The following is a 14,222-nucleotide window of genomic DNA, read 5'->3' as shown; positions in this document are numbered from 1 at the left end:
GGAGCACTGCTCGTTCATCAAATGATGAAGGACTGGACTTTAACCTGGTGCTTTGAGACTTCTAACTATGCTTAAAAACGCCCAGGGTGTTCTTTCCCTTCAAGTTTTCATGACCAGTCTCCAGTTTCATAGAAGGGATTGGATACCAGAATTACCTCCTCATCAAAACTTTTTTTTTAAACTATTTGTTCATGGGATGTGGGTAACACTGGTTGGACCATCATTTACTGCCCATCCCTGAGGGCATTTAAGAGTCAACGACATTGCTGTGGCTCTGGAGTCACGTGTAGGCCAGACGGGTAAGATTTCCATCCTCAAAGGACATTAGTGAACAAGATGGGTTTTTAAGGCAATCAACAAAGATTTCATGGTTATCTTTAGACTTTTAATTGTTATTGAACTCAGTTTTCACCACAGTGGGATTCAAACCTGGGTTCCCCAGAGCATTACCCTGAGTCATAGAACATAGAACGTAGAACACTACAGCACAAACAGACCCTTCGGCCCACAAGTTGCGCCCATCATATCCATACCTACCAGGCCATAAAGCTATCTGTAACTCCCAATCCCATTAAATCCCATGTACGCCTCTGGATTATTCATCCAGTGACAACACCACTGCCTCCACTTGATGAGTCAGAAAGCATGTTGATTCACTAACAAAATATTTCAGGAAATATTAAGTTTAAAACATTCAGCCAATGTGAAGACTGAACAATTTGCTCTGGGGTTGCCCTTTCTTCCAACTGAAGATAAGCCAAATAGTCTCTTGCGCCCTCTGAAAATCTGCCCTCGATATTAGACTGTTACAAAATCTTCAACTTCTGCTCATTTTTGAGCTTCATGCGAGAAACTTCAGAATAGGAGTTGGTGACATCATCGGAACAAGGTGATGAACCAAGAATTAATTAAATCAAGAGCACTTCTGTGGTAGCGCAGCATGCAAATTATTTTTCAAAAGAGGTCACTGTTCTCCAGTTGTTTTTAATCATAGTCCATGTTCTAAAGAGAGGGAGTCCCCAACCAATTCCTTCTTGGTTAACCAGATTTAACGTTAAAAAAAAACAATTGCACGCACACACACAAGCAAAAGAAACAAGGAACAGTTCAAGGGGGCACTCTGCTGTCAAAAAACAAAGACAAGTTTGACCCTGAAGGAAACAAACCCTCCAACAAGGGCACTGAGCCCAATATAGGTGAAATGATTGAGGCGTAAAAATGGTTTGCATTTTCAAATACTTAAACTCCAATGAAAGTAGAACCTTACCTCATATTGATGGAGACCTGCGGCGTAAATAGAGCAACTATCTGTCTGGTGGTCTTGTGACGTCTCAGAGACTGGCAGAGCACCAGGGCACCCCGGCAGTAAACATCATTGGTAGCCAGAGTCACAAATGCCTGGTCTGTTACAACTATAATAGAGACAATTTGAAGACAAACGTTAAATAACCTCTCCTTCACAAGATGCATCTAATACAAGGTGCTGGTGAGGCCACACCTGGAGTACCATGTACAGTTTTGGTCTCCTTACCTGGGAAAGGATATACTGGCACTGGAGAGGGTGCAGAGGAGATTCACTAGGTTGATTCCAGAGTTGAGAGGGTTGGCTTGTGAGGAGAGACTGAGCAAACTGGGGTTATACTCATTGAAATTCAGAAGAATGAGAGGCGATCTTATAGAAACACATAAGATTATGAAGGGAATAGATAAGACAGAAGCAGGGAAGTTGTTTTTAATTGGCAAGTGAAATTAGAACTAGGGGGCATATCCTCAAAATAAGGGGAAGCAGATTTAGGACTGAGTTGAGGAGGAACTTCTTCACACTAAGGGTTGTGAATGTGTGGAATTCTCTGCCTACTGAAGCAGTTGAGGCTACCTCATCAAATGTTTTTAAGACAAGGATTGATAAATTTTTGAACAGTAAAGGAATTAAGGGTTATGGTGAGCGGGCAGGTAAGTGGAGCTAAGTCCACAAAAAGATCAGGTATGATCTTACTGAATGGCGGAACACGCTCGAGAGGCCAGATGGCCTACTCCTGCTCCTAGTTCTTATGTTCTTAATAACAGGAATAGGTTTGGAAATGAGTGGCAAGGGAACAGAAACTCCAACTTCAAGTTCTGACAAAGTGCTTTGTTAGCAAATAGAGCAGGAGATTAATTTTCATTGAAACCCTATAGTGCAGAGAAAGGCCATTCAGCCCATAGAGTCTGCACCAACCATAAACCCACCCAGGCCCTATCGCCATATCCCTACATATTTTACCCGCTAATCCCTCTAACCTACGCATCTCACGACTCTAAGGGACAATTTTTAGCATGGCCAATCAACCTAACCTGCACATCTTTGGACTGAGGAGGAAACCGGAGCAGTTTAAATGCAAAAACTGGCTTGTCCTTTTTTTTTCTCCCAAACATCGGCAAAGCTGGTGAGCACTTCCAGGATTTCCCACATTTCTTTTCATTTTTAATACAGTTCCACCACTTAGAGTCATAGAATCCCTACAGTGCAGAAGGAGGCCATTTGGCCCATCGAGCCTGCAGGACAACAATCTGACCAGGCCCAATCCTGTGACCCCACATAATTACCCTGCTAATCCCCTTGACACCAAGGGACAATTTAGCATGGCCAATCCATTTAGTCTTTTGGACTTAGGGAGAAAACCTACAGAGACAGTCACCCAAGACTGGAGTTGAACCCAGGTCCTTGGTGCTGTGACACAGCAGTGCTAACCACTGTGCCACCACTTACTAACATCTACGATAGAAACCATGCAAAACTTCTGCACAAGAACATATGGAACAGGAGAACAGGACAGGCCAAATTACACTTGGCCTCTCAATACTGCTCTGCCATTCAACAAGATCATGGCTGATCCGTCTGTTTGAGTTTGACATTCCTATCGTTAGCCTATAATCTTGGATTCCCTTGCACAATAAGAATTTATTCACCTCTGCAATAAAAATATTCAGTGACCACCCCCACCATCCGCCCCCATCTCCACTACCTCCTGAGGCAGAGCATTCTAAAGTTGCACAAACCTCAGAGAGAGAGGAATTCTCCTCATCTCTGCCCTACAAAGTGATCCCCTAATTTGAAAACAGTTCCCTTAGTTCTGGATTCACCCACTGGAGGGAAGATGCATTTCCATGCCCACATTGAAGAATACAAGATCTTGAATTGACAATCAAGTCATCCCTCACTCTTCAAAATTCCAGCGGAAATAACCCGAGCTGTCCAACAGGCCTCGATCAGACAACCTGCTCATTACAGGTATCATTGTAGTAAACATCCTCTGAACCATCGCCAATTTATTTACATTCTTCCTTAAATAAGGAGACCAGTCTCACCAAAGCCCTGAACAACTGGAGTGTAACATCCTTATAATTGCTCATAAAACAACTCCGCAGATTATGACCAAGTTCTAATACAAATTTTTGTGGCTTCTTACCTCAACTTCATCAGACATTTCCACACCAATGTTCTTTTTATTAATTCATTTTACGATTTTTTTTTCATGAACATCACTAGCTGGGCCAGTTTTTATTGCTTATTCCTAACTGCCCTCCCATTTCAGAGAGCATTTAAGAGTCATAGAATTTACAGTTCAGAAGGAGGCCATTTGGCCCATCAAGCCTGCACCATCAACAATCCCACACAGGTCCTATCCCCAATAACCCCACATATTTATCCTCCCAATCCCCCCCAACCCTAATGGTCAATTTAGCATGGCCAATCAACCTAACCCGCACATCTTTGAACTGTGGGAAGAAACTGGAATCAACTACATGATGGGCCAAAGGGCTTCTTTCTGTGCTGTAAGACTCTATGACTCTGGGTGTACCTTACATCATATGTACCTTAACACTCACCTGATGAAGGAGCAGCACTCTGAAAGCTTGTGCTACCAAATAAACCTGTTCAACTTTAACTTGGTGTTGTGAGACTTCTTACTATGTATACCCTAGTCCAATGCCGGCATCTCCACATCGTTACACCACCTGGACTCCAGTGGGTCAAGGTGTCGTCTCATCATGACCTCCTCAAGAGCAATAAATGCCAGCAACATACATAGCCAGTGAATGAACCACACCAAAGGCTGGTTTTCACTTTGAAACAGCCAGATCAGCAGACTCAATGGGCCAAATGGCCTTCTTCTATGGTGCACCAATCTATGAAATCATCCTTTATCCTTTGATTCCTCCATGTATGTATCTAGCTTCCTTGTAAATTTATTGGGTTACTTAATGTTTAGATTGTTTGGCCATGCTAAATTGCCCCTTAGTGTCCCAGGGTGTATATATTAAAGAGATCAGCAGGATAAGTATGTGGGGTTTTGGGGATAGAGCCTGGGTAGGATTGCTGTTGGTGTAGACTGCAGGATTTCTACGTTTGGAAACATAGTAAGTGCAGCATAACTTCACTGTTGCCCTGACCTGGTCTGGTCTATATGTGACTCCAGATCCACAGCAATGTGGTTGACTCTTTAATGCCCTCATGGATGGGCAATAAATGCAGGCCCAGCCAACAACACCCAAATCCCATGAACGAATGTCTCGGAAATGGCCATCAATGTGCCACCTGCATTTCAAGGAAGCAACCTCCCACCATCTTCTCCAGACAACTAGAGATGGGGAACAAATGTTGGGCTTGGCAAAGAAGCCCTCAACTCATTTTAAACCCTGCGTTAATGTTGATTAACGCGGAGAGCTGCATCAGGAGGTAGAAGCTGCTACACACTGCCATAAAAGAGAACTCAAAATACAAATCGGTTCAGGTGATAGAAGATCACAAACACTTAGCAATTCAATCTCAGTCAAAATTGTTCCTGGCTGACTGAAGGTTTTATTCCATTAAAGTCCAGAGACTTCTTTTAAATTCTGCAGCATTCCGCTGCTGTTTAGAATTATCAGAGAGACTGATGCCTTCAAACTGAGGGATTGATGTCCTCAGTAACTAAACACTCGAGTGAAGATTATGTTCGAATGGAAGGCAGTCAAATTTGAAAGATTAAATTCTCAAATATAAATGCCACGAGCTACATTTTAAGTACTCTGGAATGCTTTATTGCAGTAAAACTGTAAGTGAAATGAAATGTGATAAAGAACGTTATTACACCATCTTTCATCACCTCACCGTATTCCACAATACTTCACAACCCAATAAATTAACTCATCTCCAAGTGGAGACAGAGTCATACTGTGCAGAAAAGGCCCTTCGGCCCATCAAGTGTACCAACAGTGCTACCACTAAAGGCACACTAACCCTATCTTCCTGCACTTTTCACATATCCTTGAATTGAAAAATTAAAAAGAAGCTACAAAGGATCGTGAATGTAGCCCAATCCATCATTCAAACCAGCTTCCCATCCATTGGCACAGTCTACACTTCCCAATGCCTCGGCAAAGCAGCCTGAATAATTAAGGACCCCATACATCCCGGACATTCTCTCTTCCATCTTCTTCCTTCGGGAGAAAGATACAAAAATCTGAGGACACATACCAATCAACTCAAAAGCAGCTTCTTCTCTGCTGCCAGCAGACTTTTAAATGGACCTATCTCACAATAAGTTGATCTTTCTCTACACCCTTGCTAACACTACATTCTGCACTCTCTCCTTTACCTCTCTGTGAACGGTATGCTATGTCTGAACAGCATGCAAGAATCAATATTTTTCACTGTATACCAATACATGGGACAATAATAAATCAAATTGAATATGATATTTCAAGTGCTCATCCAAATATTTTTTAAAGATCATAACCTCCACTAACCTTCCAAGACTGTGCATTCCAGATTCCCACAACACTTCTGAGCAAAGTCAACTTGCTTACACGATATGATTGACAAAAAGCAATGAGATAAATGACTAGGTAAACAGATTAGTGGTGTTGACCAAGTCATGAGGATAGCTTTCTTGCTCTTAATGCACCCAAAAGGGCAGATAGAAGCTAAATAATGTCTCATTCAAACAATGACACTTCAGACAGTGCAGCACTCCCACAACACTGCGATAAAGTGTTAGCCTCGATCACATACACACGTCCTGGTATGGATGGATACCCATGTTTGAGAGAGAGCAGCTGATGGCCATGCCAATGACGGAGAAGTTCAAGAGATTAGAATCATAGGATTAACAGAAGAGTGTGTAACTGAAAGAGTTTCTTTTGAAAGGGTGGGAAAAAAAAAAGAGATTTAACAAGGATTTTTTCAAGCTTTTGTGTAGTGGGAGATGGTATCAATGGAGGTTGGCATGGAATAGTCACATGGTCAAGTGGTATTATTGACTGTAAGTGTCCTCGTGAAGCAAGATTGTGCAAGCTTACTCCAGTTCAGATTGGGCATGGGTCCACTTCACAAAACTACCCTCCACACTCTCAGTGGCTGGCACTGCTGCCTTACAGCGCCAGGGGCCCAAGTTTGATTCCTGGCTTGGGTCACCGCCTGTGAGAAATTTGCACGTCCTCCCCATGTCTGCGTGGGTTTCCTCCGGGTGCTCTGGTTTCCTCCCACAGCCTGAAAGACATACTGGTTAGTTGCAGTGGCCATGCTAAATTCTCAGACAGCGAGAACGGAGCAGGTGGGGGGGAGGGGGGTTGATTTTCACAGTAACCTCATTACAGTATTAGTGTGAGCCTACTTGTGACTAATACATAAACTTAAACATAAGGCAGTGGGGTAATGGTGCTGTCACTGGACTAGTAATCCAGAGACGTAGAGTAATGTTCTGGAGGCCCAGGTTCAAATCCCATGGCAGATAGTAAAATCTGAATTGAATAGAAATCTGGAATTAAAAGTCTAATGACGACAATGAAAGCATTGTCAATTTTTGTAAAAACTCATCTGGTTCGCTCATGTTTGCAGGGGAAGAAAATGTGCTGTCTTGACCTGGTGTGGCCTACACGTGACTCCAGAGCCACAGCAATGTAGTTGACCCTTAAATGCCCCTTGAAGAACAATTAGAGATGGACAATAAATGCTGGCCAAGTCAGCGATACCCATGGTCCAGGAGAATTTTTTTTTATTAAATGCTGCATCAGGAAGTGTTCTACTGAGAATATTTGACATTTGCAGGAATGAGGCCATTCAGCCAATTCATGTTAGCCATCATTACTTCTTTGTGTTTGCTGGTAGTGACGTACAGCTGAGACTTGTTCTCCGCAAATAAAATAATATGATCAAGAATTGCGCTTTTTTTTGGATTGCCCGGGTGCTTTAAAGTCCTCAGTGCAAGACAAAAGGTTTCAGCAATATTCAAATTCACAGGGACTTTAAAATAGAATCCCTACATTGCAGAAGGAGGCCATTCAGCCCATCAAATCTGTACTGACCACAATCCTAGCCAGACCCTATCCCCATAACCCCACAAATGTACCCCGCTAATCCCCCTGACACTAGGATCAATTTTAGCACAACCAATCAACCTAACCCGCACATCTTTGGCACGTGGGAGGAAACCAGAGCACCTGGACGAAACCCACACAGACGTGGGGACTATGTGCAAACCCTTCACAGACAGCGATCAAGACCAGAATCGGGCCCAGGTCCCTGGCGCCGTTAGGTAGCAGTGTTAACCTAATGTGTCACCTCCTGCTCTTGGAAACTGTTTCTCATTATTTACTCTCTCCTCACAGTGTTGGTCACCTTAACCTGCCTCCTTTGCTGTTCTGACAGGAAGAATCCGAATTTCACTCACTTCTCTGTGTAACTGAGTTCAGTCACCCCTGGCAGCAGTAATAAATCCCCACTGTGCAAGTTGTACAAATGAGAGAGTTACAGATTTTAAAAAAAAAATCAGTCCGAATAAGTGCCATAGAATCCAGTCAAATCCATTGCAGCTAGTATTTCTTGAATGTGCTAGAGAAGCATGGGAGAGGTTCAGATGTAGTTGCCATGTGTGGAACTTCTCCCGCCTGTATGTACGTGTGTGGGTGGATGAGGGGGAATAATCAGCTGAGGGCCTACATCCAAGGGTAGAGCCCAGAGTGCCTCTGGCTGTTCTGAGTGGACACAGTAAAAAGTCTGACAACACCAGGTTTTAGTCCAACCTATTTATTTGATAATATTCTCACTAGCTTTCGAGGGGACAGTCTCTTCGTCAGGTGACGAAGAGAGCTAGTGAGAATATTATCAAATAAATAGGTTGGACTAAAACCTGGTGTTGTCAGACTTTTTACTGTGTTTACGCCAGTCCAACGCCGGCATACCCACATCATGTTCTGAGTGGATACAGCTTACAGGAGACCGATTGTTGTTAAACAGTGCAAGGAACTATAGCAACACCCAGTGCACACAGCAGCCTGGTCTGGCACAGGTCCAGTTGCTGCTTTGTCGTCATTAATCTGCGGGAGGACAGACACGAAAGACTGGCGTTCCCCTAGCTGACAGGTCAATAGGCATCGATTTAACCTGACTAGTAGAAAGGTTAGAAGGGGACATGAGGAAAAACATTTTCTCCTCAAGGGTGGTGGACATGTGGAATTCACTGCCCGAATTAGTGGTTGACGGTGAAATGCTGAACTCATTTAAAAGGCACCTGTATCTGCCTCTGAAGTCCTATGATCACCAAGGTTACAGATCAGGTGCTGGAAAATGCAATTAAAATGAGTGTTTGAGTTTCTCATTTTCAATCTTTTGGCCGGCGCAGGTACAATGGGCTGAATGGCCTCTTTCTGCATTGTAACTTTTCTATGGTCGCAGAATCCGGAATCTTCTTAAAGTTAAAAGTTGAAGTTTATTTATTCGTCATTTTACATTAACACTGCAATGAAGTAACTGTGAAATTTCCCCTAGTCGCCACATTCCGGTGCCTGTTGGGGTCAATGCACCTAACCAGCACGTCTTTCAGACTGTGGGAGGAAACCCATGCAGACACGGGGTAAACGTGCAACCTCCACACAGACACTGACCCAAGCTGGGAATCGAACCCGGGTCTCTGGCGCAGTGAGGCTGCAGTGCTGACCACTGCGCCACCCCTTCTTAAACGACTGTCAGAAACAAATCCTTGCTATACATAAAAAGAGGCAATTTTTAGTACTAAAAAAATTATTGAGGAAATTATTCAGATTGAAGATGATCATTTGTACCAAAGTTTGTGTTTTTGTTTAAAAAAAAAAGTTGAGGAATTAAGTTTTGTCAGAATTTAATCACAATTAATCCTTCTGAAATGAGTGTTTGTCATTCCCAATGGAATGCCAGAAGGTGTCATCATGCACCTGCATAGTAATCTTTTGAAAGTTTATTGAGCCACGCACGGATTAGCAAATGAACAGGTTTAAAATATGAGAAAGGTAATTAATCTACCTGTGGAATAGACAATTAGGTACAGAATGGCTCACCATCAGAAAGGGAATTCTGATTAACTGCCTCAGTTCTGTACAAAACATTGGCTGAGATTCTCCAAACTCCCTGGAGGCTGGGATTCTCCAGTCTCGCTGAGCGCCAAATCCCCCATTCTCGTTGGCAGCGGGGCAAACAGTGTCAGAGAATTCCAGCCATTTCTCTAAGCTGTAAAACACCCTCTATTTCAAAGAGAAGAACGTGTGAACAAATTGCCAAGAAACCAAGGGCCATGATGGAAGGAAAGGAAGCATCGAAAGAAGACTTGTGCATTCATGCCCACCAGGAAGTCCAAAGCACTTTATAACCAATGAAGCACTTTGGAACTTGTAGGGAGTGTATCTGCCAATACACACACACACAGCAACACCAAGATGACCAGATCATCTGATGTAGGTTGAGGGATACATCTTAGCCAAGACACACAGAATACCCCCCTCCTCTTCTGTACAATACCACAATATTTTACATCCAGCCCAGGAGACAGAGCAGCCTTAGGTCAGCATATTACTCGAAAGACAGCGCAGCATTCTCAGTACTGCACTAGAGTGCCTGCCTAGATTCTGTACCTGCAGTTACACTTGAATATTGAACTAGAGTCACAGGGCCCAACCTCAGACTAAAGGGACGATCCTTTAAAACAGAGATGAGAAGGAATTTCTTCAGCCAGAGAGTGGTGAACCTGTGGAACTCTTTGCCGCAGCAGGCTCTGGTGGCCAGGTTATTGAGTGTCTTTGAGAGAGTGAATAGATAGGTTCTTGATTAATCAAGGGTTATGAGGAAAAGACAGGAGAATGAGGATGAGAAAAATATCAGCCACAATTAAATGGTGGAGCAGACTCGATGGGCTGAGTGGCCTAACTTTCCTCCAATGTCTTATGATCTTATTGCAGAATTTGAAAAGGCGCCAAAGGTAAATCACAAATCTCACCTATAAAATATCAGACTGCGCTGACATAGATTGTATCAAGTTATTGGAAGTTAGCAATTGGGTGTACAAAAATCATGGGCAAGAGGATATTGCAGAGAGCCATTTCCACAGGTTAACCACCATATCAAAACCTCCATCTGCTCTTGTTCAATTACAAAACTGGCACAGAGGGTGCAATGGTGACCAACGCTTATTCTCACAAGCATATCAGTAAAGGCTGGTAGTCAGGGCAGGACTCTTGGTGTACATACACTCTAGATATTCTGTTATTTTCATCACCATTCAATGTACCAAATAGTGATTGCTTTCTGAAGCAACATGTGACAGTAATAGTGTCATTTATCAATATTAGTATCATGAGGGTATAGGATCAGAAACCATGAGGAATGTTATAAGAACATAAGAAATAGGAGCAGGAGTAGGCCATCTAGCCCTTCGAGCCTGCCCCGCCATTCAATAAGATCATGGCTGATCTGTCGTGGCTCAGTTCCACTTTCCCGCCCTCTCCCCATAACCCTTAATCCCCTCTCTTATCAAAAACCCATCAACCCGCTTCTTAAAAATATTTAGCGAGGCAGCCTCCACCACTTCAACGGGCAGAGAATTCCAGAGATTCACCACCCTTTGAGTGAAGAAATTCTTCCTGAACTCTGTTCTAAACCGCTCCCCCCTTTACCTTGAGGCTGTGCCCCCTAGTCCTACTGTCCTTTCTGAGCGGGAAGAGTCTCTCCACCTCTATCCTATCCATCCCATTCATCATCTTATACGTCTCAATGAGATCTCCCCTCATTCTTCTAAACTCTAACGAGTACAAGCCTAGTTTATTCAGCCTCTCCTCATAGCTCAACCCCCTCAACTCCGGCATCAGCCTAGTAAACCTCCTCTGCACTCCCTCCAAGGCCAAAATGTCCTTGCGTAAGTACGGCGCCCAAAACTGCACACAGTACTCCAGCTGCGGCCTCACCAATGCCCTATACAGCCGCAGCAAGACCTCCCTACTTTAATATTCAATCCCCCTCGCTATGAAGCTAGATTAGACCCCTAACAATTTTCTATTTCTACATCAATGTGAGAATATGTTGTTTCACTCCAGGCTCAATTCTACTGACAAACTGGAAAACTTTCACCAAAACAAACTTTATTTAACAACACAAATTGGCTGAACCTCTAACAACTGAACAATACTTAATACTCACCTATCACAACTAGTTCCGGTCAAGCAATATGTCCTTTAAAGAGAGGTAGACTCGAACCTCTGTTTATAATTAGTTAGCAAAACACAGGTATAGTTGCTTTGATTTAAGTAACCAGGCTTGAAGCATTTAGAAAGCCTTTGAGGAGAAAGAGAGAGGAGGACACAGATACTATTTTTTTCTAACAGCCCAGGCAGTAACTACTTGTATTTTTAAAATGAAAATGAAACTGGGCTTTCCTTCAAGCTAAGCTCCTCCCATTAAGTGACTCTATTCCTGCCAATCAACCTACTCAAAACTCATATGACTCTGCATACCTAGTCTAAAATCCCAGGAGAACCAAAAGGTCCATTAACTCAGCAAAGTAACATATCCCTAGCAAAAATTATTAGCCTGCATTTTTAGTATCTGCTGTATGTTTACCAAGAAAATCAATTCCTGTAACAAAACACTTCCTCTTAAAGCAGCTTAAATATATCAAAATAGCACAGTATCCATACCAGTAGCAATAAATATTATAATTCCCAAAACACAACGTAATCTTTTCACAGAGAAAGTCAAACAATCATCCTGCAGCTTTGGCCAGCAATGGAACCATTTCTCAGCAGATCCAATAAGTTGGCCTTCTCTCGGGATTCAAAACTCTCCTTTTAAAGTCATCTTCCCTTGCAGTATAATGCTTCGAACCACCAACCTACTTCTAGTGAATAGCTTACTGATTCGATGCATCATACAACACTGCATATGCTGCTCAGAAATGGCTGCATATTAATTATGTACCAGTTTTAACAGGCTAAAGAAACTAAAATATTTATCCAACTTCAGAAGCGCCATTAACCCCATTCGACCTCCTCTTTCCAAACCCATCTTCTCATATAACATTTAGCCATTACTTCAAGTTGCATTTGGCCTCAACGACCCCTGGAGAAATCCATGCTTTTATTGACCAAATGGATATATGAGGCTATAAAAACGCCAGATACCAATTCACAAAGATAACCATAAATACAAATGAACAAAGTTCATAATTCAAAAATGCCTGGACATGTTCCTTTTGTCTGCACGTAGATGGCAGGTGTTCCACATAAACATATACAGCTTCCAGGGAGAGCAAGTGATTTTTTAAAAATTTGTTACACATATGAACATACAGTGAAAAGTATTTTCTTGTGTGCATACCGTTCATAGAGAAGGAAATGAGAGAGTGCAAAACGTAGTGTTACAGTCAAAGGTAGATAAAGAACTTAATATATGGTAGGTCTGTTCAAAAGTCTGATGGCAGCAGGGAAGAAGTTGGTATGTGATCTCAAACAGTTGTATCTTTTGTCCGAAAGAAGAAGGTGGAACACAGTATGCCTGGGGTCCTTGATTTTGCTGGCTGCTTTTCCAAGGCAGTGGGAAGTGTAGACCGTGTCAATCAGGGAAGAGGCTGATCAGGACTGGCCCAGAGATAGAAGATAGGAGGAGACCATTCGGCCCTTCAAGCTGCTCCACCATTTCTTATGATCATGGCTGATCATCCAACTCAATAGCCTAATCCTGCTTTCCCCCCCCATAATCTTTGATCCCATTCACCACAAGTGCTACATCCAGCCCCCTCTTGAATACATTCAGTGTTTTGGCAAAAACTACTTTGTGTGGTAATGAATTCCACAGGCTCACCACTCTTTGGGTGAAGAAATGTCTCCTCACCTCCGTCCTAAATGGTCTACCCCGAATCCTCAGGCTGTGATACCTGGGATGTCTGGAAGGTGTGGGGATTGGAGGGGTATCTGTGCTAGCCAGCAATCGGAAGGTCAGCAGTGTGGGGATACTATGCATACAACAATCTCCCTCTGACAGATTGGCACATGCGCAGTAGCCCGCTCAGAGCTATCCTGCCAGCAGGAATAGATTCACCCCCCCAGCCCCGGGTTTTCAACAAGATTCTTGCTAGGGCATTCTCCATGCAGAGTGTGCATGGAAGATCCATTTTGAAAGTCCCACTAAAAACCCAGGAGTTACTCCAGTTTTTACGCAAATTCAGCACTTAGAAATTTTTGGGAGAACTCCCGCCAGCATTCTTGCATGTGACCTGATGAGTGCACGCTGGAAAGGTTTGACAGCAATATCTCTACTTTTTTCCAAGCAATATTCATGCTGTACTAACATGCCACTGCAAAGCTGATCCGTTAGTTAGCATTCTGGAAGAAGATTAACCATTAACCGGAAACAGAACTGGACTAGCCACCAATGCACAGTGGCAGCCATGTGTGCCATCTACAAGATGCACTGCAGAACTCACCAAGGCTCCTTAGGCACACATTCCAAACCCATAACTCTCTTCCCCTCTGAAATACAAGGGCAGCAGATACCTGTGAACACCACCACCTGGAAGGTCCTCACCATCCTGGACTTGGAAATATATTGTCACTTCTTCATTGACGCTGTGTCAAAATCCTAGAACTCTCTCCTGAAGACCACTGTGGGTGTACCTACACCACATGGGGTGCAGCAGTTCAAGAAGGCAACCAGTCACCAGCTTCCCAAATGCAGTTAGGGATGGGTAATAAATGCTGGCCGAGCCAGTGATACCCACATCCCATGGACAAATAAAGTTACACTTTGAGAAATGTCTTTGGATTGACAAATTCGATCCAGCAACACCATCTTTTCGTTTCAACCAAATTGGAATGGCATCATGATGCACAGAACACAAGCTCTGATGGCTAACTGAATAAATTAAGATTAACACCTCAGCAAAAACAAAATTAAATTATCA

At 43.1% G+C, this 14,222-nt stretch overlaps 1 protein-coding gene across 2 annotated transcripts in view; it reads right to left on the bottom strand.

Annotated features, from left to right (window-relative positions):
• gyg2 (glycogenin 2) overlaps positions 1-14,222 on the bottom strand; it is a 102,869-nt gene that overhangs the window by 69,648 nt on the left and 18,999 nt on the right. For both annotated transcript variants that reach the window (XM_080197661.1, XM_080197662.1), the window contains exon 2: positions 1,268-1,412. In XM_080197661.1, the coding sequence (XP_080053787.1) occupies positions 1,268-1,412 (145 nt within the window). The remainder of the gene's footprint in view (positions 1-1,267; positions 1,413-14,222) is intronic.

Source organism: Carcharhinus amblyrhynchos, chromosome 10, assembly GCF_965287045.1.
Source record: "Carcharhinus amblyrhynchos chromosome 10, sCarAmb.v2.hapA, whole genome shotgun sequence".
Lineage (NCBI taxonomy): Eukaryota > Metazoa > Chordata > Chondrichthyes > Carcharhiniformes > Carcharhinidae > Carcharhinus > Carcharhinus amblyrhynchos.
Note: the sequence above shows the minus strand (reverse complement) of the source record. Positions and strands in the feature narration are given on the sequence as shown.